Source organism: Brassica napus, chromosome C5 (assembly GCF_020379485.1).
Source record: "Brassica napus cultivar Da-Ae chromosome C5, Da-Ae, whole genome shotgun sequence".
NCBI classification, from domain to species: Eukaryota; Viridiplantae; Streptophyta; class Magnoliopsida; order Brassicales; family Brassicaceae; genus Brassica; species Brassica napus.
This window is the reverse complement of record NC_063448.1, coordinates 21,509,324-21,535,431: the sequence shown is the minus strand read 5'-3', so window position 1 is coordinate 21,535,431 and position 26,108 is coordinate 21,509,324. Positions and strand designations below refer to the sequence as shown.

Sequence of the window (26,108 nt, the reverse complement as noted above, 5' to 3'; positions counted from 1 at the left end):
GCAGAGTAAGAGTTGGCTCTAGCTCCTTGGAAGTGGACCACTTGGAAAGTCAACCGGTAAAATCTTTTCTAGTTAATGAAACAGATATTTTTATTAGTCATCATCTCTAGGCTCCACCTTTGGCCAATTACAGCAGATTGACTCTTTTTCCATGCACCGAACCATATTAATAGTAGTACCAACATAGATCACTTTCCTCAAAAATTACTCACTCTTTTTTTTAACACAAGTCCACTTAGGATACTAAGACCACCTCAGGGGCTTAACATGAGTTCTTAAAAAAAAAGAAAAAAATAAATGAAAAAAAGGGAAATTAAACAGAACCGCTGTCTAAATTAGGAGTTTTGGAGTAGCTAGAAACCCCATACGTGGCAGTTTAATATAGGGTCTCTCTTTCTTTCTCGATCGAGCGTTTCTTTCACGATTGAATTTTTGTGTTGAGTTTGTGTGTTGATTTTCTCAACAAATCCCTCTCCTTTTTTTCAAGAGAAATCGTGTTGTTGATGGTGCTCGATGGCTGCTTCATCCTCTTCCAAATCCGGCCATGAAATCCCCGAGAAGGTTCGGTGATTCCGATCACAAAGTTTTGATCTTTGAATTTGATCTTTTCTAAGCTCTGGTTTTTGATTCAGGAAATCGAAGAAGACATCCGACCGAGCTCTGGAGGTTTCCCGACAGAGAGACAAGCGTCTCTAAACCACATCCACCTCACTTCCTCTAATCTCGCCTCATTTCTATTCTATTACTCATCAGAAACACACATAGACAATGTTTTGTTTTGTACTCTGAGGCAGAAACAGAGAGTAGAAAACAGAGGAACATTTGGCAGAGTATTTCTCTTGTTCCCTCTCCTTGGCTTTATCTGTTTCTCAGTATCTGAAAGTTTCTGTCTTTTTTTTTTCTTGGATTTGTGAGGTTTATCAGTGACATTTCACTGAATTTTCTTCTGAAGGATTCCTACACAAGGACTCTCTTTTGTTCTGTAATAACAAAGCTTTTCTTTTGTTAGTGCGGATGAGATAGTTCACGAGAAGGGTTTTCGTCATCGTCCTCTCCGGTGAGATTTAGGAATTTATCTATCTGATGTCAAGTGGCAAAGTTTTGAACTTCTGCTACAAGTTGAAACAAAAATGCTAATTTTCTTCTTCTCTATCTTTTTTTTTGTCGTTGATAGGGAATATATAAGCTGTAATTAGCTGGAGTGCAATGGTGTTCTCACATTGAGCTTTGTCTAGGCCAATTTTAGTGGAATCTAAATTTGATAAAAAGCAACTCTTTTGGAACTATATGAAATTATGTAAGGTGGGTCATTCTCGTTATGGTTCCATGGTGGTTGCTTGTTGATGGAGATGTAACGAAACCTTGAAGTTATTCCAAGAAAAAGAAGTGTTATACTGTATAGTTCAGGACATCCGACAGAGCTCTGCGTTTTATCAAACTCTGCGTGATTCTTCATGGAAGGTGAATGCATTAAGAAGAGTCTTTCTTTCTTTGTTTACTTACCTAAACGTTGAAAATGGTAATGCAGATAATCGATGCAGGAGAAACTATGGAGGAAGTAGAGAAGAAGATTCAACAAGTGGTGTTGGATAAAGTTAAAGAATGTGCTCAAGTAAAGTCTCTTTCTCTCCTCTGATCATCTTTTAATGACTTTTAACCAATCCACTCTTGTTTCAAAAAAACCAATCCACTCTTGTAGAATGTTTGTGTTATGGTTATTATACCAAGTTTGTGATTTTGAAAGAACTATTATATCAACTTAACAACTTAACAAGTATTTTGCAAAATTGATTCCGTTGAGAAGATGATGTTTGTTGATATCTCATTCAACTTCTTTAAAAAAAAAGAAATTAAGAGGTTCTCCCATTGGACCATGAAAAAATTAATTACACTAACAAGGGTTCTAAACTTTTCAAATCAAACAATTAATTATTAAATTATTCATTAGAGTCCCTAATGGGTTCTTACCATTGGAGTTGCTCTAAGCGCGTACATGTACAAAAAAAAAAAAAATTAATCTTGTCAACAACTAAACATTTCCATACGAAGCGCCCACAGTATGAATTTAACATGCTTGAACTTTCACAATAGGGGTTTTAGCATATACAAACCTTACCATCACAAAATGTTCTCTGGCCACTCTAGAACCTTTTTCGATGTATTTCTGGTGAACCAGAAACTCTGATTAATTTATAGTCAGCGTGATGTGCCACAGTCCGAAATCATACCATGCTTTTAAAAATGTAGCTTCTAATATGTCTTTGTGGCTTGGCTAAATTATTTTAGAACCATGTACCATTTGCTCATATTTAAGAACTAAAACAGAGATTTAGATAATCATGCTAAACTAAAATGCATTACTCATATTTATTTAACATGATTTTTTTTCTAAACAATAACCCATTCAGTTCATAGCCTAATTAGCCTAAGTAAGACCCTTCGTCAAAATAGTAAAAGCAAGATAAAGCCTTGTTTTGTCTTGTCTCTGCTCTCCCTAGGTTTTTTTGAACTCTCTTAGTTGTATGCAGGCGACACGATGGGTCGGGTTTATGTGTCTTTTTGAAAGTAGTACTTTAGGTTCAAAATAGTGTTGTGGAAGAAAACCCCTATACTATTTATTTATGAGTCTTAATTAGGTTACGCAAGACTCTTTTGAACCTAACGTACATAACAATAGAGGAAAGAGTTTGCTTCATTCTTAAAATCTTTGTTTTGTGCGAAGAATGTTCTTCCATTTATTAGTAGATTTAAACATGGAAAATTATGCAAAAACAGAAAAAAATGAAGCAAACTCTAAATAAAACATTTAAAGGGTTATATAGCACAATGTAATTCTAAGGCCCAGTGGTTTATATCGGGTCTGGACCGGTTTGCGGTCGGATCTAACATATGACAACTTGACAAGGGCATTGTTTCTTCAGTGGTAATATTTTTCGTTTTTCCTTAAGAATAAAGGATTGTGACATGGGAAAGTATGTTCGATAGAAAGATTGTTTGGTGAGAAGTATTATAGAATTGTGTAAAAGAAAAGCAATAAGGTGAAACTCTGTATGTTTTAAAAATATATTAGATATATTTGAACAACTATTTCCATAGATGACATAGATTAATATAGTAAACAAGAAAAGTAAAAAACGAAGCACACCAAACCTAACTAGCACTAACTAGCTAGATTAACCAGTAAGAGACCATAAGCTGATTCAGTGTAACGCTGGGATCTAGAAAACTAGATGCGGTTTTGGAGGTGAGATCGTAAACACCTAAACCAAAACCTAGAAAATAGATGGAGTTTGGCTCGAGGCCAGGAAAACAGCTTACCTGGACGCAAAAATCCTCTCCCTTTGAAATGAAGATGCACGTATCTCCAATGTCATCAGTGTAACACATGAATCTTCCCTCTGTGGTCTCCTCTTCTTTAAACACCATGAACTGCTGCGTTTCATATGAGATTTCTTTTGAAGCCAAACGGCTGTTGGCGTACCTACATGCAAGAGCCAACAATGGTTTTAAACAATTCATATAGAGAATAAGGAATATAATATGTATTACCATTTGAGGAGAAAACGTTCATCTCCTGAAGGTGACTCTACGAGGTGTTCGTCCTGGCAGAACAAGGAAACAGTTCCGACAGCTCCAACTCAGACTCAAATGACTTTGGAAAGTTTCGAAACTGTAACTCATGGAACTCAGGCTGGTAGCCTTGCTTGTCGAAGTTGAGATCATAGGACAACAAGTGGTGGCCTCCAGGACCAGGCAAGTAGAACCTGCCATCTCTCTTGGAATGCATGAGGTTTGAGGTTGGAAAGTAGTCCAAAGGGGTTGTGATCTTAGTCCAACGCAAGTCACGACGGGGCCTACAGAAACTCAGTTGGTCACCCAAGGACTTGATGGCAACTACCCAGTCCTTGTCGTCATCAGGACAAGCGGACATTGCCGCGTTGCAGACAGCATTAGTCTGGCAAGAGGGCAGAGAAGTAAGCGGAGGCAGAGTGAATAGCTTTGGGTTTGATTTGCAAGCCCATGGGTTCATGAAGTCCGTGATATGTACGCAGCGATCTTGCGGGTCACAGAAAAATGCCCATCCCTTGGAAGCCCCGAGCCCTTTAGCCAAAACTATTTCATCTGGGATTGCTTTCTCGGTCAGTACGAGCAACTCTGTTTTGGCAGGGTCGAACAAAACCACTTCTCCAATGTTGCCGCCTTCAGGCAGCGGTTTTGCACCGACACAAAGCGACAAATACGGGCCTGTCATGGAGAATGAAAACGAACGAACGCTCCTTCTCTTGTGCATCTTCCAAGTAAGCAACACAATCACAAATAAAAGTAAATCATCTTCTCTAAGCATACAGCAATCTCAACCATCCTATCTTATATTTTCTAAGGTGGAAAAAAAGACTTAAAAAATGACATCCTTGTTATAAACCAAGCGGTGATCGACCCATATCAGGCGCAAACCTTCCGGCCCATCAGCTATCCATCCGGCCCATTCGCTAATCACTTAGGCGAATGAGAGTTTACATTTATCTATATTTGATGTTTATCCTTTTTTATATGTATTTAGGATAACTACTATTTCCTATTCCTATTAGGAATAAGATTTCATTTTCTCTTATGACAATCTAAATAAGACGGTCTAATACTTGTATAAATATAGACCTCTGGTCATGATTAATAATAAGCTTTTACAGCATCTCTTATATAACACGTTATCAGCACGATAGCCTCTAACCCTAAGCCCCCACGAAATTCCTTAAACTCAGCCGAATATCACAAAACCCTAATTCCGGCGGAACTTCAAAGAGATCGTTCTCCCAAACCGTGAGGATCCAGACGACGAGAAATATATCAAATTGAAGCTCTCGCCGAGACGAATCAGACGCTGCAAACCGCTTGTCGATCCGATCACTGACGCACCGTCGCCGATTTGCTTTGGAACCCTAATCGTTTTCCTAACCCAAATCCAAGCTCTCTCTCTCTCTCTCTCTCTTGAAGTTAGCTCTTTCTAGACGTGATCAAGTAAACCAGACGTTCTCCTTCTTCCCTATTCGTGATCCGACCAAGCAAGCAGCTCGTCCGCGACCCGACTCGAAGAACGATCAGCTCGCGGCCTCCTTCTCTCTTTGGTGGTCCAAATCTACACTCCATAAGTTTCTAAAGGTAAAACTCGAAACTTAAAAGAACCTACACTGAATTTGGTTGATTGATTAATAATATGTTTCAGATGTCGAAATTTGAGCCTTCGGATTATGCTGCCCTAAATCTCTCTGGAGATAATTATCTAGAATGGGTAATGAACACTTCAGTTGCCCTGAAGTCTAGAGGACTCGGGAAATGTATCATTGATGGCAATAATGCAATTGAAAGTGAAAAGCATAGAGCCATGACAATTATGCGCTATCATCTCACTGAGGATCTGAGAGATCAGTACTTAAATATTGAGGATCCTTGTGACCTTTGGACAAAACTAAATTCCAGATACTCAATGGCATTATGGCGAAAAGCCATGAATGAATGGAAGATTCTCAGGTTCCAGGATTTTGAATCCGTAGACGAATATAATTCTGCTTTGATGAAAATCGCCTATAGTCTTGAACTATGTGGTGAAGTGGTAACAAATGAGGATTTACTATATAAAACCTATTCCACATTCCATCCAAAGGATCTGTTGTTATCACATAAGGCTAAGGGTTTCACCACCTATAATGACTTATTGTCATGCCTATTGGCAACTGAGCAAAGAGAGCAGAAAGTTATAGATACCATTAGCAGATTTAAAAAACTTCAGAAAAGATACATTGAGCAACGAAACAGTGAGATGAGACCTCCTGAAGCCAATGAGGCTAAAAATGATAAGGAGGAATCCAAGGAAGTCGTGTGGAAATGTATTGATTGTGAGGCCGGCTTGGCTTATACATTGACTAAAGAAACGAGATTTCGACATTCTGATTTTATGTTTTATGTTTTGCTTTGATTTGCTTGTCATTTACAATTTTATAGCAATAATAAGAGTTGTTTTTAGTTATCATGTTTGATTTGCTTGATGGTTTCTTGATTGATAAATGACAATGAAAACTTAATAAAAGGATAGCCTGTCTATTATAGACCACGACATTGTCTAAAGGGGCACGAATTTATTCACCCAATAAAAGAGCCATTGAGTTATAAAGACTTGAGCATGAATGGTTTCCACACTGAACCAATGGGCAAAGGAAACAAAAAATCCTTTCAAATTATAAGAAAATCGCCTAAGGCCTTATAAGAAAGTGGTCAAGACTATACCTACATACTCTACTGATCTAGACTATGCCAAGGATCAATATGATAAAGGCAAAAGCCATGGTAACCTGTATACCCACGAAATTTTATGCACTTTATGGCATGACTGGATTAGCCATCCAGGTCTTTAAAAATTTATGCACATATTGCAAAAGGCACAAAGAGTTATCCCATAAAATCTCACGTTGTGTAACATGTACACAAGGGAAACTCATTAGGCTCTATTGTCCCAAGTACCACATGATTATAGTATGTCCATGAGGGGGAGTGAGGACAAACTGTGATCCATGAACATACTACAAATCCGTGTGACATGGTCTATGACCATAGTAATACTTGGCCGAATTCTTTATACTACAAAGGCCACTACCTAATCCTTGGGGAAACAAGGATTTACATGTGTAAGGTTAATATGCATCAGGCCATATAAGTGAGCATAGATAATCCCATCTCAGAATGAATACATGTCATAAACCAGACATATACCATCCTAAGAGATTTTGAATAAACCACCACATACATATGTGCCGTCTAAGATGGAACCTCAGAAGAGGATGAGAAAAATATTGGGAATATATGTTGGATAGGAACATGTCTTTCTCCCACGTTTTTTAAGAGACCTTGTGCCAAATATGGGTGATCAAATTATGGCCAGGTACACGGATCGCATGACTGATGAATCCGACTATCCAACATCAGGAGGAAAAAAAAATAAGCTGGTAAAAGAGAATAAGATAAATAGAATGGTATTTACCATCATTGTCTTGGCTAGATCCTCGGACTAGAAAATATGATTTAAGACGTCCTAAGAATGTGATCAAATGATACAAAAGCTAGCAGAACTAGATGCCAGACACATTGACCCGAAAAGAAAAGAATGACTAAGTCATACCACCTTAGCACCACGAATTTGATGTCCTAAGAGACACAATCAAGTTGCTACAGTGTCTATACAAGATAGACCAATAAGTTCCAAAAGATAAGAAACCTCGGAAAGAAATGAAAGGTGCATAGAATGATACAAATCCGAGTTCAAAGGAAATCAGTCCAAATAGAGAGATAAGGCTGGCCAGCTAAACATCTAAGGTACCAAACCATGTAGTTTGGGACGCCAAACTGCAAGGTAGTAAAGGTCCTGGATAAAAAGATCTCAAATCTATTAGATCATGTCTGGAACACTATGGAACTACATAAGAGTGTTAACACCAATGATGTATTTGCATATAAGAGAGCTCATAAAAGAAAGTAGCACTTGAGTTTAAAGATATAAAGCGAGGATCATGAACCCACGTAAGAGTACTCATAAAGAATAAAGATCAGATTAAAAGAAAACGTGAGGTTTAAAGAGTTTAAAGAAGAGATGGGCGTATTGGCGAAATATATAGAAACGCTATCTGATGATATAGACCAGTGGATAAATGGGTCTTGTGAGGGAAAGAAAATCGTGAGATGTGGAACATGACCAAGTAGTCAAGAGGTCGTTCACAATTACTACTTACAGCATTCAAAGAATGGCTTGTTACATAAGGATACTCATAGAGACCAAAGGAACATATTATAAGAAAATATGCTCATATGTGGTGGATGCTACTACACAAACTCGAAATTGATGAAGTCTGGAAACAAAAGAAATAATGATGTAGTAAGCAGTATATTGATCACTGGATAAAGAAAATAAAGGTACCAGAAAGATGAGAAAAGAAGTTCTCAAAGAACATCATTGTTCCTAAGCTGTTCATGGACTGAAGCAAAAACAGCTGCATTGAATATGATAAGACTAAGTAAAACTTAGTGAAGGAGTTCGATAAAGAACAATCCCAATCAGTCCATATATTCTTATAAAAGAAATTCCTTGTGATTATAATAAATCAGCACTGCAAGTAGGTCATGAGATGCCATCAAAGAAAGTGTGGACTGCGATGTTTTTCAAATAATAAGATTATAGTATGAAACTGCAATGTAAGCACAAGCCATTATGTTTATATCAGTGGTTAAAAGGAAACCATAATGGTCCAAGAGAGTGACCAGAAGTATGTCTGATCGAGGTCAAATGGATATGGCATTGCTGAAGGCAAGAAAGATCGATAACCATGTATAAAGGTCCTTGAGTGTATTTGACTGCAGATCCATAGTTTGATGAGATTATAAAACTCATTGCAGCAATGATTATTAATGATATGACCTTAGACACTCATGGGGTATGGACGAGTATAGACAAGGTCTATAACTCAACATGGATCGACCAATGAAGAAAGATCGGCTATAATGGATAAGCCATTAGCACATACGGGTGATGTATGTCCGAATGGACGAAGGCATGTCCGTGAGAAGCCAAGTGATTCGTATGTGTTTGGGTCGATGACTCAATATATATTAAAGTGTCCACGGTATGGCAAAGCCATGTGACTAGAGGATCCGTGGGACATGAGAGGACTTGCGAGTAAAGTTTGATCGCAGATTAGAGGTCCATCCGAGTACTGGTCGAGTGCCATCCGTCCGATCAGGACATAGAGTGGTCAGCTGCAAAGATGCACGTCTTGACCATGTCTTAATGAAGTTCCAGAAGATATGAGAGTTACAAGATAACTTAAGTTACAATTCGGCAAGAGCTATTCCTACATCAACGTTCAAGAAGCTCAAAGGACTACAAGTTCAGTCATATGATATGTCAGTCGACTTCTTCACCATGTCTACACCAACCACATGTCCATGAAATTTATCTATCAGTTTGGGACGTGCCAATTAAAGGACCTGTTCAAGACTTGGTGCCCATGAAGCTAAACTATCAAATTGTCCATGTGCCAACTTGAAGAACATACACGGGGGTACAAGTCAGGGGGAGTTCATGTGTTGTACTCTTTTTCTTTATCCATGGTTTTGTCCCACTGGGTTTTCCTGGAAAGGTTTTAATGAGGCAACATTAAGCATGTTACACGCCCTGAACCGGATGTGCCGATCAAGGGGGAGTGTTATAAACCAAGTGGTGATCGACCCATATCAGGCCCAAACCATCCGGCCCATCAGCTATCCATCCGGCCCATTCGCTAATCACTTAGGCGAATGAGAGTTTACATTTATTTATACTTGATGTTTATCTTTTTCTATATGTATTTAGGATAAGTACTATTTCCTATTCCTATTAGGAATAGGATTTCTTTTTTTCTTATGACAGTCTAAATAAGACGGTCTAATACTTGTATAAATATAGATCTCTGGTCATGAGTAATAATAAGCTTTCATAGCATCTATTTTATAACAATCCTCTCTTTTTAACAGAAGGAAGTTATAAAGGTTAGAAAATAAACTATCCAAAACAGTACAAGAGCAAGAAAGAGCTTAACTTACGAGGGGAGAGAGCTTGGAGAGAAGTCGAGACATTATTGAAATTATACCACACAAAAAATCCTAAATCAAGTTGCTTGTATTGGATTCTCTACCACCATAAATTTCGAGGAGATAGAGTAGTAGGCGTGTCTACCAAGCTTTTTCTCTGCTCTTTTCTTTCCTTTTTTGGTGCAACTTTTGCTTTTGGAATCTTGCCAATTTCACCAAAGGTAATCGTTACTGTGAACATGATTAATGGGGGTTCTTAGTGTGGAGTTCTTAACGGAATATAAAAAACCGGCTCTTAAATAAGATATTTAAGAGCCGGTTCTTAGTTTTTTTAGTTAAAAGTTAAAAGACGGTTTCTTATATTCCGTTAAGAACTCACCCTAAGAACCCACATTAATCATGCTCTAAGACCATGATTAACCCAATCTCTTAACTGATATTCTTAGCTTCAGGTAAGAGACGGTTCTTAGAGCATCATTATCCCTGAAACCCACTTTGGGTTTTTTAATTTTTTTTGTTTTTTGTTTTGTCTGATTTAAAAAAAAAAATTAAAAAGGGAACCAATTGCAGGCAGCCACGTGTCAGTGAGACCCGCAAACAGTACAAAAAATCCTCAACAACCAGTTCTTATTTGATGACTATTGTGACCGGTTTTTAACAAAAAAAGGGGGACCCACGTGCTAAGAAACCCATTTGGGATCTGTAATAACTGTACCTTTAGCTATTTTTTAGATTTTAACTAAGAAAAGTTAAAAACTATCTCTTAAATAAGAGATACAAGACCCGTCTTTTAGCCGAAAAGTGTAAGAAAAAAATGTCAAATCATGAATTAAGAACTTAGACCGGAGTTAATCATGCCCTAAGAGCAGCATTAACGCTGGCTCTAAGCCCAACTCTTACCCCCAAACCCAATTAAAAAACAATTAACAAAACACATAAGCCTAAGACTCAACTCTTGCGGGAGGAGTCGAAGGCCCGCCTCTTAGTGACATGTGTCAAAAAAATGAGAGGACGAAGCAATCGGTTACGCGTCTCTTTGGTTCATCTCTCTCTCTCTCTCTCTCTCTCTCTCTCTCTCTCTCTCTCTGAGATCTCTCTCTCTCTCTCTATCTCTCCCTCTCCCTCTCCTCTCTCTCTCTCTCTCTCTCTCTCTCTCTCTCTCTCTCTCTCTCTCTCTCTCTCTCTCTCTCTCTCTCTCTCTCTCTATCTCGATCATCTCTCTCTGGAAACTCTCTCGACGAAAGGCGAATCGTCTCCTTCGGTGTCTCTCGTCGGCGACGTCTATGTCGGTATCTCTCATCGGCGTCGTCTCATTCGGTGGCTCTTATCGGCGACCTCTCCCTCGGTGGTTCTCCTGGAGGCGATAGAGCTCTCTCTCGGTGGCTCTTTTGAAATCGAAAGGTAAGCGGTTGTTGTGTTCTTCACCATGCATGTGTTCGATTAGGTCTGATGTGTTGGTTTTCTATGTAGTTTGTTGGTTCTGTCTTTCGGTGGGTCTTCTCGTCGAAGCTTTCCCTCAGTGGCTCAAATCGAAGCTTTCAACTCAAATCGAAAGGTAAACCTGTAGTTCTGTTGTTTCATTATGCATGCGATTGATTATTGTAGTTTGTTGGTTCTGTTTGTTTCACCTGAAATCAAAATGTTGATGTGTTTGATCTTTGGATATGTTCTGTTTGTGTTCTTGGGTTTTAATTTTGTTTCAATTAATACGGATGGATCAAAATTGATTGGCTATGTTTCAATCCTTGCTTAGTGTATGTTCTTTGATCAACACCGCTTTTGATTATGTCTTTCTGTTGGATTATGGTCTCAATCATTTTTTTGTTTATGTCTTTCTGTTGTCAGATAGAAGGCTCAAAGTTCATCTACCAAAGGTTCATCTAGCTCAGGAGTCCACGGCAAAATAAGGTTTGTGTTACTCTTAACTGGTTCTCCTGACTAGAATTGATTTAGGTGGTGGTTAGATTTGAACAGACTGTAATTAATGTGTTAGTTAGAGTTAGGATATGGTTGTGTTATTAATAGAAGTGACGGATAGCTACAGTTGATTAACGCTTAATGTGATGAAACAAGTAGATAAATGTCAACACGTTTTTGTTTGTTGGTTGTCATGAATGCATAGGCTCTTCCTTCTTTGCCATCTATAAACACACTTGCCTCCTTCTCTTTCTTATCATCTCCTTCAGCTTTCTTCTCAACTTCTTCTTCTCGGTATGGATCCTAATCAAAGCCAGTCCTCTGGCTTTATAAACTTACTAAAAAGCCAACTCCCTTTTGATCAACACCGAACTCAGTTTCTGAGTTTTTCACCTGCACCACCTGCACAAACTGTTGGAGGATCTGCTTCACCTGCACAAACTGTTGAGGACCGTAAGCAAAGGTGCAAGTGGTCAACAGCTGAAGACCTGGTCCTCATCAGTGCATGGTTGAACACCTCCAAGGACCCACACGCTGGAAATGAGCAAAACGCAAGAACCTTTTGGAAGAGGATTACGGCTTACTATCACGCAAGTCCAAAGGTGGTTGGTTTGCCTCCAAGAGAGCTGACCCACTGTAAGCAAAGGTGGGGGAAGATAAATGAAAGAGTTTGCAAGTTTGTGGGGTCATTTGAAGCTGCCACAAAACAGAGGAGCAGTAGCCAGAATGAAGATGACGTCTTGAAAGCGGCACATGAGATATTCTTCAACGATTACAATGTGAAGTTCTCATTGGAACATGCGTGGAGGGAGCTTAGGAATGATCAGAAATGGTGTGGGACTCAAGGAACTAGTCAACAAAGCTCAGATTCGAAAAGAAAGAGGGTGGGGGAAGAACAATCTTTTCAGTCGTCAGCCTCTATGCCAAGTGTTAATGGGGATGATGAAGCTATGGATAGGCCTATTGGTGTTAAAGCTGCAAAGGCGAAGGCTAAAAGGCCAGTGGGAGAAGATCAGAAGATTGCGCAAGGGTTTAAGGATATGATGGAGATGAGGAGCAAGGACTTAGCTTTCAAGGATAAGCTTAGCAACAAGAAGCTGCTTTACAGTTTGATTGGAAAAAAAGAGCCACTTACTGATTTAGAAGTGGCGCTTAAGAACAAACAAATAACCGAAATGTTGTCAATGTAATCTTCTTTGTCTTGTGATATAAGTAGTTGATGTGTAATATAATTAATGTGATAAGTAGTTGATGTGTAATATAAGTAGTTTCTGATCATTGTTCTAATGTCAGTCTTTCTGATCAATGTTCTAATGCGTTTCTGTATTTTTTTTTTTTTTGGTGGTTCAGGGGAACAAGTCACACACCAGCAGCAATGGAAGCAAGGAAACCTATAGTTTGTGGCCTCTTAGCGAGAGGTATGATACCACCACCTCTCCCACAAGAAGACACAGATGATGAAGTGGTGGAGATATCAGATGAAGAAGCTGATATGGTGGAGTTATCAAGCGACGAATACAGGAGAAATATTGGCTACTTGATAAGGGTGGAGCAAGCGGAAGAAGACAGTGAACCTCAGGTCCGAAGGCTGCTGCAGAGGATGCATGAGGAAGAGAAGAAGCTGCGTGAGGAGAAGTTCAAAGCCATGAAGGCGGGAATCAAGTTCGAAGAGGGACAATACCCTAAGGTTGATGGTAAGAAGAGGAAGAGAAGAAGCTGAGAGACGACTGTGGTGTTGTGTCACGGGTCATGTGGGTTTCTCTTTGTCTGTGTGTTTTGTCTTTGTTATCTTTCTATTCTAGTGTCACGGGATATGTATGTTATTATGTGATTGTGTCACGGACTGTGTGATGTTTGTTTGATTGTCTTTGTTTTATATGTTTTTATTATTGGTTGTGTTCTATAAATTAGATCAAAACATTAGATCACTTCATAAGACTTGAGCACACAACTCTTCATCTCTTCTTCCTCTCTCAGTAAACACAACGCTTCATCTCTTCTTCATCGTAAAACATTTGATCAAATAAACCATTAGATCAATTCATAAAACATTTGATCAAACAAACCTCTTCTTCATCTCTCCTCTTTTCTCTTGTTCCAAGCATATAAAAAATATATTTCCTTGCCATATGGCATCTTCTTCTTAAAATCCGTTTGATGGATTGGATGATCAAAGTTTTGATGATGCAATTGATGAATACGTTGATCAACAATTTGATCAATATTTTGATCAAGCAATCGATCAAACTTTCGAGAATCTTATCATATCAAAAGCAAAGAAACAAAGAAAAAAAGAGCTTATATCGAAAGAAATCGTGAAGAAGGGCATATTCGTTTATGGAATGATTATTTCAGTGAAACTCCAACGTATCCCACAAATATGTTCCACCGACGATTTAGAATGAATAGATCGTTGTTCATGCGTATTGTTGAACGACTCTCCAATGAAATTGAATTCTTTCAACAAAAGACGGATGCTCTCGGAAGGCTTAGTCTCTCTCCACTGCAGAAGTGTACAGCGGCCATTCGTGTCTTGGCATATGGAACTGCGGCTGATGCTGTTGACGAATACCTCCGACTCGGTGAAACTACTGCACGGTCATGTGTGGAACATTTTGTGCAAGTCATTATATATTTATTCGGCGCAGAGTACCTAAGAAGACCAACACCGGCTGATCTTCAACGTCTCCTTGATATTGGTGAGTTTCGTGGATTCCCTGGGATGATAGGAAGCATCGATTGTATGCATTGGGAGTGGAAGAATTGTCCCACAGCTCAAGGTTATTGCCGTCTTAGGGTTTTAGAACTAGGATTCTCGCCGACAGCTCTCGTAGCCCAGGCTCTTAACTTGTTGTAACACTCAAACACGAATTCAGAATAATATCTACTTTGCTCTCTTTTCGATTTCTTATACTTTATCGTTGTCATTATTGTGTTCTGATTGCTTGGCGTGTGGTATTAGCAGATATCCGAGACCTCTGGGAAATTAGGGTTTTCCTAGTTTCCTTATTTAAACGGAAATCGACAGTGCGAATTTCGGTTCCCACAGTTTGGCGCTAGAAGGAGGGGGGTACGGATCAATCTAACCCGCAAAAGCCACTCAACGATCAGGAACGATATGCAAGACTCAACGTGCGCGAATGTCATCTCGTTCAAGGGGGGGAGCAACGGTCGATCGAGCCAAACCTCGAAACGATCTCCTTGTTATCGAACTGACGATCCGAGATATCGACATCGCTAGGGTGCTAATCGACACCGAAAGTTCGGCCGATATCATCTTCAAAGATACTCTCGAGAAAATGGAGATCGATCAATCCGAAATCGTGAAATACCCTAGCCCACTACTGGGACATTCGGGAGAAACGACCATGGCCTACGGGTCGATTAATCTCGCAGTCAAAGCCGGAACCGTGACAAGAGTCACAGAGTTTCTAGTCGTTGACCGTCCCACATCTTACAACGTTATCATGGGAACGCCATGGTTGAACACCATGCGTGCCATCCCATCAACGTTCCATCTTTGCCTCAAGTTTCCAACCCCTAACGGAGTCGAGGTAATATGGGGAAACCCAAGAGTATCACAGGTGTGTTACACCGTAGAACAAAAACGAAAAAGACCAGACCTCGAGACAACTCTTAGAAAAACGGAGAAAAAGGTCTCCGACCAGGATTCGCGAAGTCAAGATTCGGCTGAACTCTTCTGGCAGTCTCGTAACATCACGGTCCTACAGGAAAAATGCAAACCAACTTGCGAACCTATGGTCACAGTCTGTCTCGACGAAGCATCTCCGGAACGATGCGTCGAGATCGGAGCCAATCTCCGCGAGCCTTTGAGGACAGAGCTCATAACCTGTCTAAAAAAGAACCTCAATACTTTCGCATGGGCCGCGGAAGATATGCCAGGGATTGACATTAACATAACGTGTCACAAATTAAATATCGATCCGACCTTCAAACCCATCAAACAAAAAAGGCGGAAGCTAGGACCTGAACGGGCTTCCGCGGTCGACGAAGAGGTCAAAAAATTGCTTAAAGTCGGGTCAATAACGGAAGTGAGGTATCCAGACTGGCTCGCTAACCTTGTAGTAGTCAAAAATAAAAACGGAACATGGCGAGTTTGCGTGGATTTTACCGTCCTAAACAAGGCATGTCCAAAAGATAGTTTCCCCCTGCCACACATCGATCGATTAGTAGAAGCAACGGCGGGAAACGAACTTCTGTCTTTCATGGACGCCTTCTCAGGTTACAACCAAATTATGATGAACCCTGACGATTGCGAGAAGACTGCGTTCATTGCCGATCGCGGAACCTATTGCTACAGGGTAATGCCCTTCGGCCTCAAAAACGCTGGCGCAACTTACCAACGACTCGTGAACCGTATGTTCTCTAAACAACTCGGTAAAACGATGGAGGTTTATATCGACGACTTGCTCGTCAAATCCCTCCAAGCAAAGGATCACGTATCACATCTCGAGGAATGTTTCGCGCAGTTAAATTCCCATAACATGAAGCTCAACCTGACAAAATGCAGGTTTGCTGTGGCATCAGGGGAATTCCTCGGCTACCTAGTCACATTCTGCGGCATCGAAGCTAATCCAAAACAGGCATCGGAATTCGCCTCACATCTCCGACGAGCGAGATCTTAAACCAATCATTCAGGCTGGAATTCCACGCCTCAAACAACGAAGCCGAATACGAAGCACTCGTCGCCGGGCTGCGTTTGGCCCACGGCTTGAAAATACGAAACATCCACGCTTACTGCGACTCCCAGTTAGTGGCAAGTCAGTTCAGCAGAGAGTATGAAGCCAGGGACGAACGGATGGATGCGTACCTCAAATTGGTCCAAAAAATAGCTCAAAAGTTTGACTGTTTTGCCCTTACGCGAATTCTCCATTCCGAAAACGTCCAGCAGATCCTCTCGCGGCCTTAGCATCAAGTTCTGACCCAGGACTTAAAAGGGTAATTCCGGTCGAGTTCATCGAACATCCGAGCATCGGACCACCAATCGTCGTCAACCTCATAGAAGGTCAAGATGACGAAGAAGAAGAAGTTACGATACAACCGCAATCAGAGCAATCTGATTACGGCTGCGATACCCCATGGCTGCAGACAATTCGAGACTAACTTATCAACGGACACCTGCCCACCGAGAAATGGGCAGCCCGCAAAGTCCGAACACAGGCTGTGCGCTACGTAACAGTGGACGGCGAAATTTACAAATGGAGATTCTCCGGACCACTCATGACGTGCCTAGAAGGGGAAAGAGCGAGAAAAGTGATGGAAGAAGTACATTTTGGGTCTTGCGGCAATCATTCCGGCGGAAGATCACTGGCAGTGAAAATCAAGCGCCATGGATACTACTGGCCAACGATGATCGGAGATTGCAAGAAGTTCGCACGAAAATACGAAAAATGCCAGAGGCATGCTCCAACCATCCGACAACAAGCCGAAGTTCTCTCCTCCGTCACATCGCCCTATCCTTTTATGCGATGGGCCATGGACATCGTCGGTCCCCTTCATAATTCAAAGCAAAAGCGTTTCATTTTAGTCCTCACCGATTTCTTTTCAAAATGGGTAGAGGCAGATTCGTACGCAAGTATAAAAGAAGTCCAAGTCGAAAGTTTCGTATGGAGAAACATCATATATAGGCATGAAGTTCCTTACGAAATCGTAACTGATAACGGATCTCAGTTTATCTCCACCCGGTTCGAGGCGTTCTGCGAAAAATGGAAGATAAGGCTTAACAAATCAACGCCCAGGTATCCGCAGTGTAACGGACAAGCTGAAACGATTAATAAAACCATTTTCGACGGACTGAAGAAACACTTAGAGGCCAAAAAAGGCAGGTGGGCCGACGAACTCGAGGGAGTCCTCTGGTCCCACCGTACCACCCCGAGGCGAGCAACAGGAGAAACCCCTTTCGCTCTGGTGTACGGAACGGAATGCATGATTCCCGCAGAAGTAGAATTCCCCGGTGTTCGAAGAAGATTATTTCCCGAACGAGAGGAGCTCAACAACGCAATGCTCCTCGGCGATCTCGATCTCATTAACGAGCGCCGAGATAGAGTGCTCATCCGAATCCAAAATTACCAACACACAGCCGCAAAGTACTACAATTCCAACGTACGGAATCGCATATTTAATCAAGGAGATCTGGTCCTTCGCAAAGTCTTCCAAAACACTGTTGAACGAAACGCGGGAAAACTCGGAGCAAACTGGGAAGGACCCTATAAAATCGAAAAAATCGTCCGACCGGGCTCCTACGAAATAGCCAACATGCAAGGCGTAAAAATTCCAAGGACCTGGAACGCGATGCATCTCAAAAAATACTATCACTAAACAAACCGACTCACAATTACCGAACTACGAGACGACTTGATCTCCATAAGGAGTACGTAGGCAGTTTGTCGAAAGGCAAATTTAGCTGTCCCCCCTCATTAAAAGGGGGGGGGGGAGTATACTTGTATACTCTCAAACTCGGAAACATTCGACCACGCCTTCGATGTTTCCGACATATCTTAACCAAGCAAATTATCTTTCACCCGCAAAACATTTTCGATATGCGAAAATAAATCGGTCGTTAGGAGAAGCAGCCTTTGGCATCGCGAGACGTCGCGAGAGATGCCTCGAGGGTTACTTCTTCCGAACGACGAAAACGGACACTCCGTCAGAAAAAATGACAAACATTTTAACACATATCTTGCGCAAAAAAAACTCTAAATGACGGCATCTGCCGCCAAGTTTGGTGCTTATCACATGGATTCTTGAACGTCCTAAACAGACATAGCCATCTCACGAAGATGACTCTCGTACATCCGACACAAGGATAATAGCGCTATAAAAGAAACCCGAAATTTTGGTCCAGCACTTCCGGTTGGCTTAAAAATTGTCTCCGAAGAGATGCTCTATTCATATATAACAAGTCATATAAGCCGAGAACCTATCGCAGACTTTAAATCGGTATGAATCAGGTTAAAATTGCGACAGATAAATCGATAGCCGGCTAGTCACCGCATAAAATCTTAAAACCGAAAGTAAACCTAGGTCTTGCCCTAAACCCAGCGCACTGGTCTCTAACATCTCAAGGCATGATATCCAAAAGATACAAGATCCCAAAACCATGTCTCTATGTTTATATTCGACATCTTCAGATATCCCGCGAAGTCGATATCTTGCGGAAAAACCCTCGAAACAGATCTTGAACGAAACATTTCACATCGAAGAAGAATATGAGACGACAACTCATCACCCTTCTTCCACACCATACGTAAACTTATGAAAAATGCAACTCGATCATCTTGTCATAAAAAGAAAGTCGCAGAGCGGCAGGGATTCAAAGCCACATACGGCCAGTCCCAAAACACGAAATGAGGCCATTTAAGGCCGAAACATCAAACATAAAAGAAAAAAAATATCCCGCAAGAGATCTAACCAAAGTCATCCTCAGAACTCACGCTCCCTCTTCACCCGTCGCTTCGTCCAAGCCTGGAGCCGCATCACCTCCGCCTTCTCCGAGCACCAGATCTTTCCCCTCTAGGCCTTCTGAAATCTCCATCCACGACTGCCAAATCTCCCTTGCAGCCGGACAGTCGGGCCTCTTCGGCCTCTAAGGTCGGAGGAGTCTCACTCTGGAACGACTGAACCACGACCATCCCGCCCTCAATTGTCGCCAAGGCTAAATCCCTATTCCGGATGCACTCGAGGGAGCCCAGAAAGGCAGAGATCTTCGCCAAGCGAGCCTGAAACTCAAAAAGAAGAGCGTCCTTGGCCTCTCGAATCCCGCGGCTCACTGACCCTGCATCGCCCTCGATCTGACGCTGAAGACGACGCACCTCCGAAGATTTGGTCTTCCTGGCTTTCTTTTCCTTAAGCAATGAACTCGCCGTCTTCCCGAGGTCCCTCTCGAGCTTCCCTCGAGTTTCGACACTTTCACGCAGTGAGAATCCTTGACAGCCGTCAGCATGGCCTCAGTTTCAGACCATCTACCCTGCAGCTCCAACAACTCCCCGGCGAGACGACTAGTCTCAGAACCGCACTCACTGATCATCCCGTCGATCAACAACATGAACTGCGAAACGAGAAGAAAGTTAGGAATCCGTTGTCTTTCAGAGAAATATGTAACAATCAAGAGAGCAAGCGAGCGACAAACCTTTCCGCAAAGCCCCAACGCTATGCTCGAGTCTCCTTTCTGCGAAGATTCCCCGTCACCGCCCTTGGTAAACTTCCTCTTCCGGTCCTTAGGCTGAGCAACCGGAACAACACTAGGAGCGCGCAGCGCTAGAACGATCTCTTTCCTGGCCGGAGGAGGAGGCATAGAGTCAGCGGCCCTTTCCTTATCTTCGACGAGAATCAGAGTCGTGGACGATCCAGCAGGTAAAGCCGAAGCATCCGGAATGACCGAGCCTGCGAGAGTTCCCGTATCTCGCGGAGTTACGCCCTCGGTCCCATGACCTGGAGCAACGGCCAGTGCAGAAGAGGACGGAAACTCAGCGCCGGCTCGAACCTGTTCTTTCTCGGCTTGGCGACGAACTAGCCTCTCTCGAAAGGAGAGATGGTCGACAACGCAAGCCGGCGCTTCGACCGGAGAAGTCGGAATCGGCGCCGGAGAGGTGGCCTCGCCCATCTCCACATCGGAACTTCTCTTGTCACCATGGGAAGAAGACATGTTAAAGGCAAGAGATTTGGAGCTAGAGAGGTTTTGAAGGTTTGAAGAAAGGAAGGTGTGAAGCAAATGAATGACAAGAGCTCACTACTTATAGAAGTATGGGCTCAGAATTTTATATTCTTTAATAAACACTTTCTCGAGAATTCTCTTCCGCGGAGTTTGAAGTAAACTTCGTTCAAAATGCCTTACTTTGCCAAAATCGTCAAACCGCGCGCTAGAGTCTCGACTCTAACGAGCTAGGGGGCTAACTGTTGGGGTCAAAAACGGTTACGACGAAGTTAACATTCAAAACGTCCGAAGAAGAAAACAAAAAACCTTCTTCGACAAATACTTTTCGAAATAGATTCTTCCTCAAGCCAAGCTCGGTCGCTACGTAGCGAGCGAGCGTTCGTTCCGCTCGGTCTCTACGTAGCGACGGAGCTCGAGCCGAAGCTCGGTCGCTACGTAGCGAGCGAGCGTTCGCTCCGCTCGGTCGCTACTTAGCGACCGAGCTCGAGCTGAAGCTCGGTCGCTACGTAGCGACCGAGCGTTTATTCAGCTTGGTCACTACGTAGCGACCGAGCGTTCGTCCCGCTCGGTCGATACGTAGTGACCGAGTCCAAGCCGAAGCTCGGTCGCTACGTAGCGACCGAGTCCAAGCCGAAGCTCGGTCGCTACGTAGCGACCGAGTCCAAGCCAAAGCTCGGTCGCTATGTAGCGACCAAGCGTTTGTCCCGCTCGGTCGCTACGTAGCGACCGAGTCCAAGCCGAAGCTCGGTCGCAAGAGCGTCCATTCCGCTCGATCGCTACGCAGCGACCGAGCTCTTCCGAAACGTCGATACGACATTAGTCCATGCATTCTCGTCTACCCTTCGGTTGCTATCTCTTGAAGACCGTAGTGAACCTATTTCACGTTCCCCGCCATTCAAAGTTATCTTTTAAACTTTACCGTAAAAACTGCGGAAAGTTTGTTCTTTATCGAAAGAAGCCGTAATAAACGCTTCGAGTCAGAAGACGGCCCAAAGGGACCTAAGACATGACTCGAGGCCCAACTTACGATTTCTTAACCAACAGCCCGTAAGCTGCATGACGGTTTACGCTTGGTTCGCAAGGAAAGATAAAATGTCAAGTTTCCGCGGATAAATACGAAATTTTGAAGATAATTACGTAGATCAAAAAAAATGGAATATCTCTATTTTTATGCTATGGCGGCTTAAGGGCAGAAGAGGAAAAGCGTAAACCGACCTAGGAGCCAGTATATAAGGAGTCCTAGGCAGAGGCATGGGGAGAACTTTTTCAGAGCAAACTTAGCACTTATAGCGATTTAAGCATATTTCCGTTTTTGTTATTCGAGTTGCGACTCAACTAGGTTATTTCCGTCTTAGGGTTTTAGAACTAGGAATCTCGCCGACAGCTCTCGTAGCCCAGGTTCTTACCTTGTTGTAACGCTCAAACGCGAATTCGGAATAAGATCTACTTTGCTCTCTTTTCAATGTTTTATACTTTATCGTTGTCATTATTGTGTTCTGATTGCTTGGCGTGTGATATTAGCAGATATCCGGGACCTCTGGGAAATTAAAGTTTTTCTAGTTTCCTTATTTAAACGGAAATCGACAGTGCGAATTTCGGTTCCCACAGAGTCTTGCAAGCTCGCTTTGCCATTGTTAAAAATCCGGCTCTTTTTTGGGATAAAGGCAAAATTGAGAAGATAATTAGAGCATGTATCATACTCCATAACATGATAGTAGAAAACGAACGAGATGGATACACTGAATATGATGTCTCGGAGTTCCAACAAGGAGAAGACACCGGAAGTTCACATGTCGATCTCACATTCTCTAAAGATATCCCTACAAATATCGCCAATATGATGGGTGTTCGAACTAGAATTCGTGATAAACACATGCATGAACAACTCAAAACTGATTTGGTTGAACGTATATGGCGTAAATTCAGTGGTGGTCAGGACAACAACTAAGCTCGCATGTTTCTTTTAAGTTATTCTCGTTTATTTTCTTAATCTTAGTTTTAATGTTCTTTTTAATAATTAATGTTTAAAATGTTTTATTTTAATATGTTATATTTAATAAATATATTTTATCTTTAAAAAAATTTTAGTTTAATATTTTTAATTCTTAAGAACCCAAAATTAAGAACCCCATTGGATCTAACAAATTAAGTGTCTCTTAGGTACAACCTCTTAACTATTATTAGTAATTAAAAAATCATTAAGAATCTAAATTAACCTTTTAGGGTTAATGGTGCTCTGACAGCTAAGAACTCCACTTTATATATATATATATATATATATATGTATATATATGATTTTTTAAATGTTGTAGTACATGTATTCATTACCGATGTCCACTCACACAATCGTTTTTTTTTTCTCTAAGAAACACGCACACAATTGTTACAAAAGCTTTATAATAAATTTGTTGACAGAATAAACGAATTGTAGACAATAAATTCTTACCCAACTACATTTCATACTTATCTATCCCTTCAATTTTAGTCTATGAAAAATGATATATGTGAATATATATGTTATGTTATTTGTAGAGCAGCTTCTGGGTTTGTATATATCACAAAGTTGATCAGCTTTTACAGATTGAATCTGTGGTACAAGTTTGAAAAGTATCACTTATTCCATATCTTTTTTTTCCACTTACTCCATCTTTGGTGGGAAACTTCTACCATTTGATGATTATATATATGATCATGTACCATAACGGTGAATGATTATGAATTATGTTGATAATGATCCTTATGAGGATAATTTTTTTTTTTTGATAAAGGGCTTTCATAAATTTAAAATAAAAGTTTACAAGGAAGCAATAAGAACCAGATTACACCAGAAGAGAGCTAGGGAAGAAGGATCAAAGATTGATAGTAAGAATCACTCTTATGAGGATAATATTATGATGCTATATAATGAAATAACCACCAATATCATCATCATCATCATCATCATGCCACCATCACATTATAACTGTAAGCATATTATCTTTTTTTAATAAATGTAAAATTTTATTCAATCAAATATTTTTTTAACATCAAATGCATCTAAATTTAGTAGTGTTTAAAGAATGAATAGAATTGAATAACAAACTAAACGAACTGATGTCTTTTTACTCTTTGTGGCCGCATTAGAGCTTCCTTCAAGTTGTTTTCTGAAAGATAACTTCCATCAAGTTCTCATCTCCAGTTTCTTGTATATGCATGGTTTGATGCCGTCTATTGAGCTCATATGTATCTTATTTCTTACCATTACTTCTTTGCTTTGTTCATTTTCAATAAATTTATTTCTTTTTACTTCTATTTGTTAATGATTTTCTAAATTTCTACAAAATGAATTTAGACTATTTTGCCATTTTATTTTTAATTAATATATCAATTTATGCTAAATAAACTTATAATTTTTTTTCCTAATGAAACTGTATCTTTGTTGGGATTGATTTTTATGTTCCTTGAAATAAATATTTTTATCAATATGCAAAAAAAAAATTAAAATAATAAAGTATGAAAATTATAATTATTTAACTTAGATACTATAATTAATTAATTAGTAGAATGTATTAGGAACAAGATGTAATACGTGACTTGTTTCCCTAGTCCAGGAAACTAGATAAGCTCTTTCTTTTCATATACCAGCGTAACATTGCTAAGATAGCGTAATGTGATAATGGGGACCAAGAATTCCAGAAGAATATAAAGGAAAATAGATGATACTGAATTAGATCTTAGCAATCCAGACCACAAAACATGACAGAACAAATGACACGAATGAAGCAAGGAGAGCACTAGCTAGCTCGAAAACGGAGGAAACCAGTAAGGGGAGTAAGGAATCTTGTCTGGTGTACCTTCGGGATATTCATAGCAACCGAAAGTATTGTTGGTGTTATTAATCGTAGCAAACAAGCGACCATTTAACAAGATGGAGTTAGGTTTGAGCTTGTTAGATCTAGCCTCAACGCAGATGTCCTCACCTTTTGAAATGAAAATGCAGAGATCTCCAATATCCTCTGTATAACGCATGTTTCTCTTCCCACATATTGTATCCTCCTCTCTAAACACCATTACCCTTGAGGTGTGTATTCGGAGTACCTGAAACATTACAAATTAGCAGCTTTAACATGTTAAGAAGTTTGTTTCAACAGTAGACATGAGCAAACTTATACCATTTGACAAGGAAAGATTCGCCAGAAGGTGACTCCACCCAGTGGTCCTCCCTGCAAAGGGAATCCAACCGCTTCCACAGGGAACTTGGCAGATTGGGAATGTTGTGCAACACCAACTCAAGGAACTTAGGCTTGTTATCTTTCTTGAAGTTTAGATCCCATGAGCACAGGTACTTGCCTCCGGGGGCAAGCAAGTAGAATCTCTCGTCTTTCTTGGAATAAATGAGATTTGACCTATCCCATGACTCAAAAGGTGTTCGGATATTAGTCCAACGCAGGTCACAATGAGGCCTGCAGAAACTCAGCTGATTGCCCAAGAACTTGACGCCTGTTGTTTCCATATCTTGTCGATGATGTAATATTTATAAATGATATAAATGGGTGGAGATTTTCGTATTAATAGTCAAGAATAAACAAGCTCGGTCAATTACAAGAACTAAAGATGCTCGTCTAAACAATTCGTATAAACAAGTATCTTTCTATTTTATGGTCTGAGGTCGTCTGGGCCGAGCTCGCCTAGTGGTCGAGGTCGTCCAAGACTTTGTCTGTGATGAAGAGGCGATGCTCTCCTTTACAGTACTTTCTGTACGTTTCTGACTGTCATTTCAATGAGTCTGACGTCTTCTATTTATAGTGATGTACGTTTTGTCTTCTAGTGAAATCATCAATTGTTGTTCAACGGGCCGGACCTGATTTTGGGCTTAGCTCTTAATGGGCATGTGCTAATTCCATTTCCAACAATTGTCCCCCCCCCCCACAGTTCGCCAAGTGTCGAGTCTTGGAGAATTCTTCTGGAATCTTCTGTCTGAGAAAATCAGATCAGGCTCGGGAATTGTCGGGAAATAGAGCCTGACAATTTCTTTTGTGTTTTTTTTTTAGTTCTTGTCCCCCACTTGGACGCAAGGTAAAAAACAATTCTTTTGTGTCTTTTTTCTTTTTTTGGTGTAGTTCCTTCTCTCTCTTTCTTATCTTTTCATTTGTATTTTTATTTTTTATTTTATTTTTGGGTGGTCCTCCTCCTTTCTTTATCTCCATGCCGACACTTTTTTTTTTTTTTAAAAGAGGGGTTTTGGTTGTGGGTTTGAGGTGTAAGAAAGAAGAGGCTGAGCTCGTTGAAGGAGGAGCTGAGCTCATCACCCGTCGTCCCGAGCTCGTCAATGGTGGTTCCGAGTTCGTCTTCTGTCGTCCCGAGCTCGTCAATGGCGGCTCTGAGTTCGTCTTCTGTCATCTCGAGCTCGTCAATGGCGGCTGTTGGGGTCGAAAATGATTACGACGAAGTTAACGTCCAAATCCCCGCAAAATACAAGTATGTCTTTTCGCAACAAATCATGTTCGATCAAGAGAACGTCCCAACGTATGTTCCCAAGATAAAATTTCGTTCGAATTCTGTTTAGATCAAAAATAAGCCATCGGACACATACCCAGACCAGTTACGGATAGGTCCGAGTATGACGATCGGAACACGGACGAACCAAGCTCGGTCATTACGCTACTACCGCACATGCACGCTGTCCGGTCGCTACGTAGCGACCGAGCGTCCGTCCCGCTCGGTCGCTACGTAGCGACCGAGCGTCCGTCCCGCTCAGTCGCTCCGTAGCGACCGAGCGTTCGTTCCGCTCGATCGCTACGCAGCGACCGAGCTCTTCCGAAACGTCGATACAACATTAGTCCATGCATTCTTGTCTACCCTTCGATGCTATCTCCCGAAGACCGTAGCGAACCCATTTCACGTTTCCCGCCATTCTTAGTCATCGATC

At 41.1% G+C, this 26,108-nt stretch overlaps 1 protein-coding gene and 1 pseudogene across 1 annotated transcript; both read right to left on the bottom strand.

Annotated features, from left to right (window-relative positions):
* Positions 1-1,681: 1,681 nt before the first annotated feature.
* LOC125587754 lies at positions 1,682-10,668 on the bottom strand (annotated as a pseudogene).
* A 13,214-nt stretch (positions 10,669-23,882) lies between these two features.
* LOC125586840 lies at positions 23,883-25,904 on the bottom strand. The gene is made up of 2 exons (XM_048756567.1): positions 24,352-25,904; positions 23,883-24,277 (listed from the first exon to the last, which is right to left on the bottom strand). Exons 1-2 carry the CDS (start codon positions 24,690-24,692, stop codon positions 24,250-24,252), a joined length of 369 nt encoding a protein of 122 aa, XP_048612524.1. The 5' UTR covers positions 24,693-25,904; the 3' UTR covers positions 23,883-24,249.
* Between the last annotated feature and the right edge of the window lie 204 nt (positions 25,905-26,108).

Bases quoted from the DNA above. Each gene is read 5' to 3' on its own strand.
- LOC125586840 (XM_048756567.1), bottom strand. From the start codon at position 24,692: ATGGAAACAACAGGCGTCAAGTTCTTGGGCAATCAGCTGAGTTTCTGC. The intron at 24,278-24,351 runs GTATAAGTTTGC...GTAATGTTTCAG, and splicing joins GAATCTTTCCTTGTCAAATG to GTACTCCGAATACACACCTC.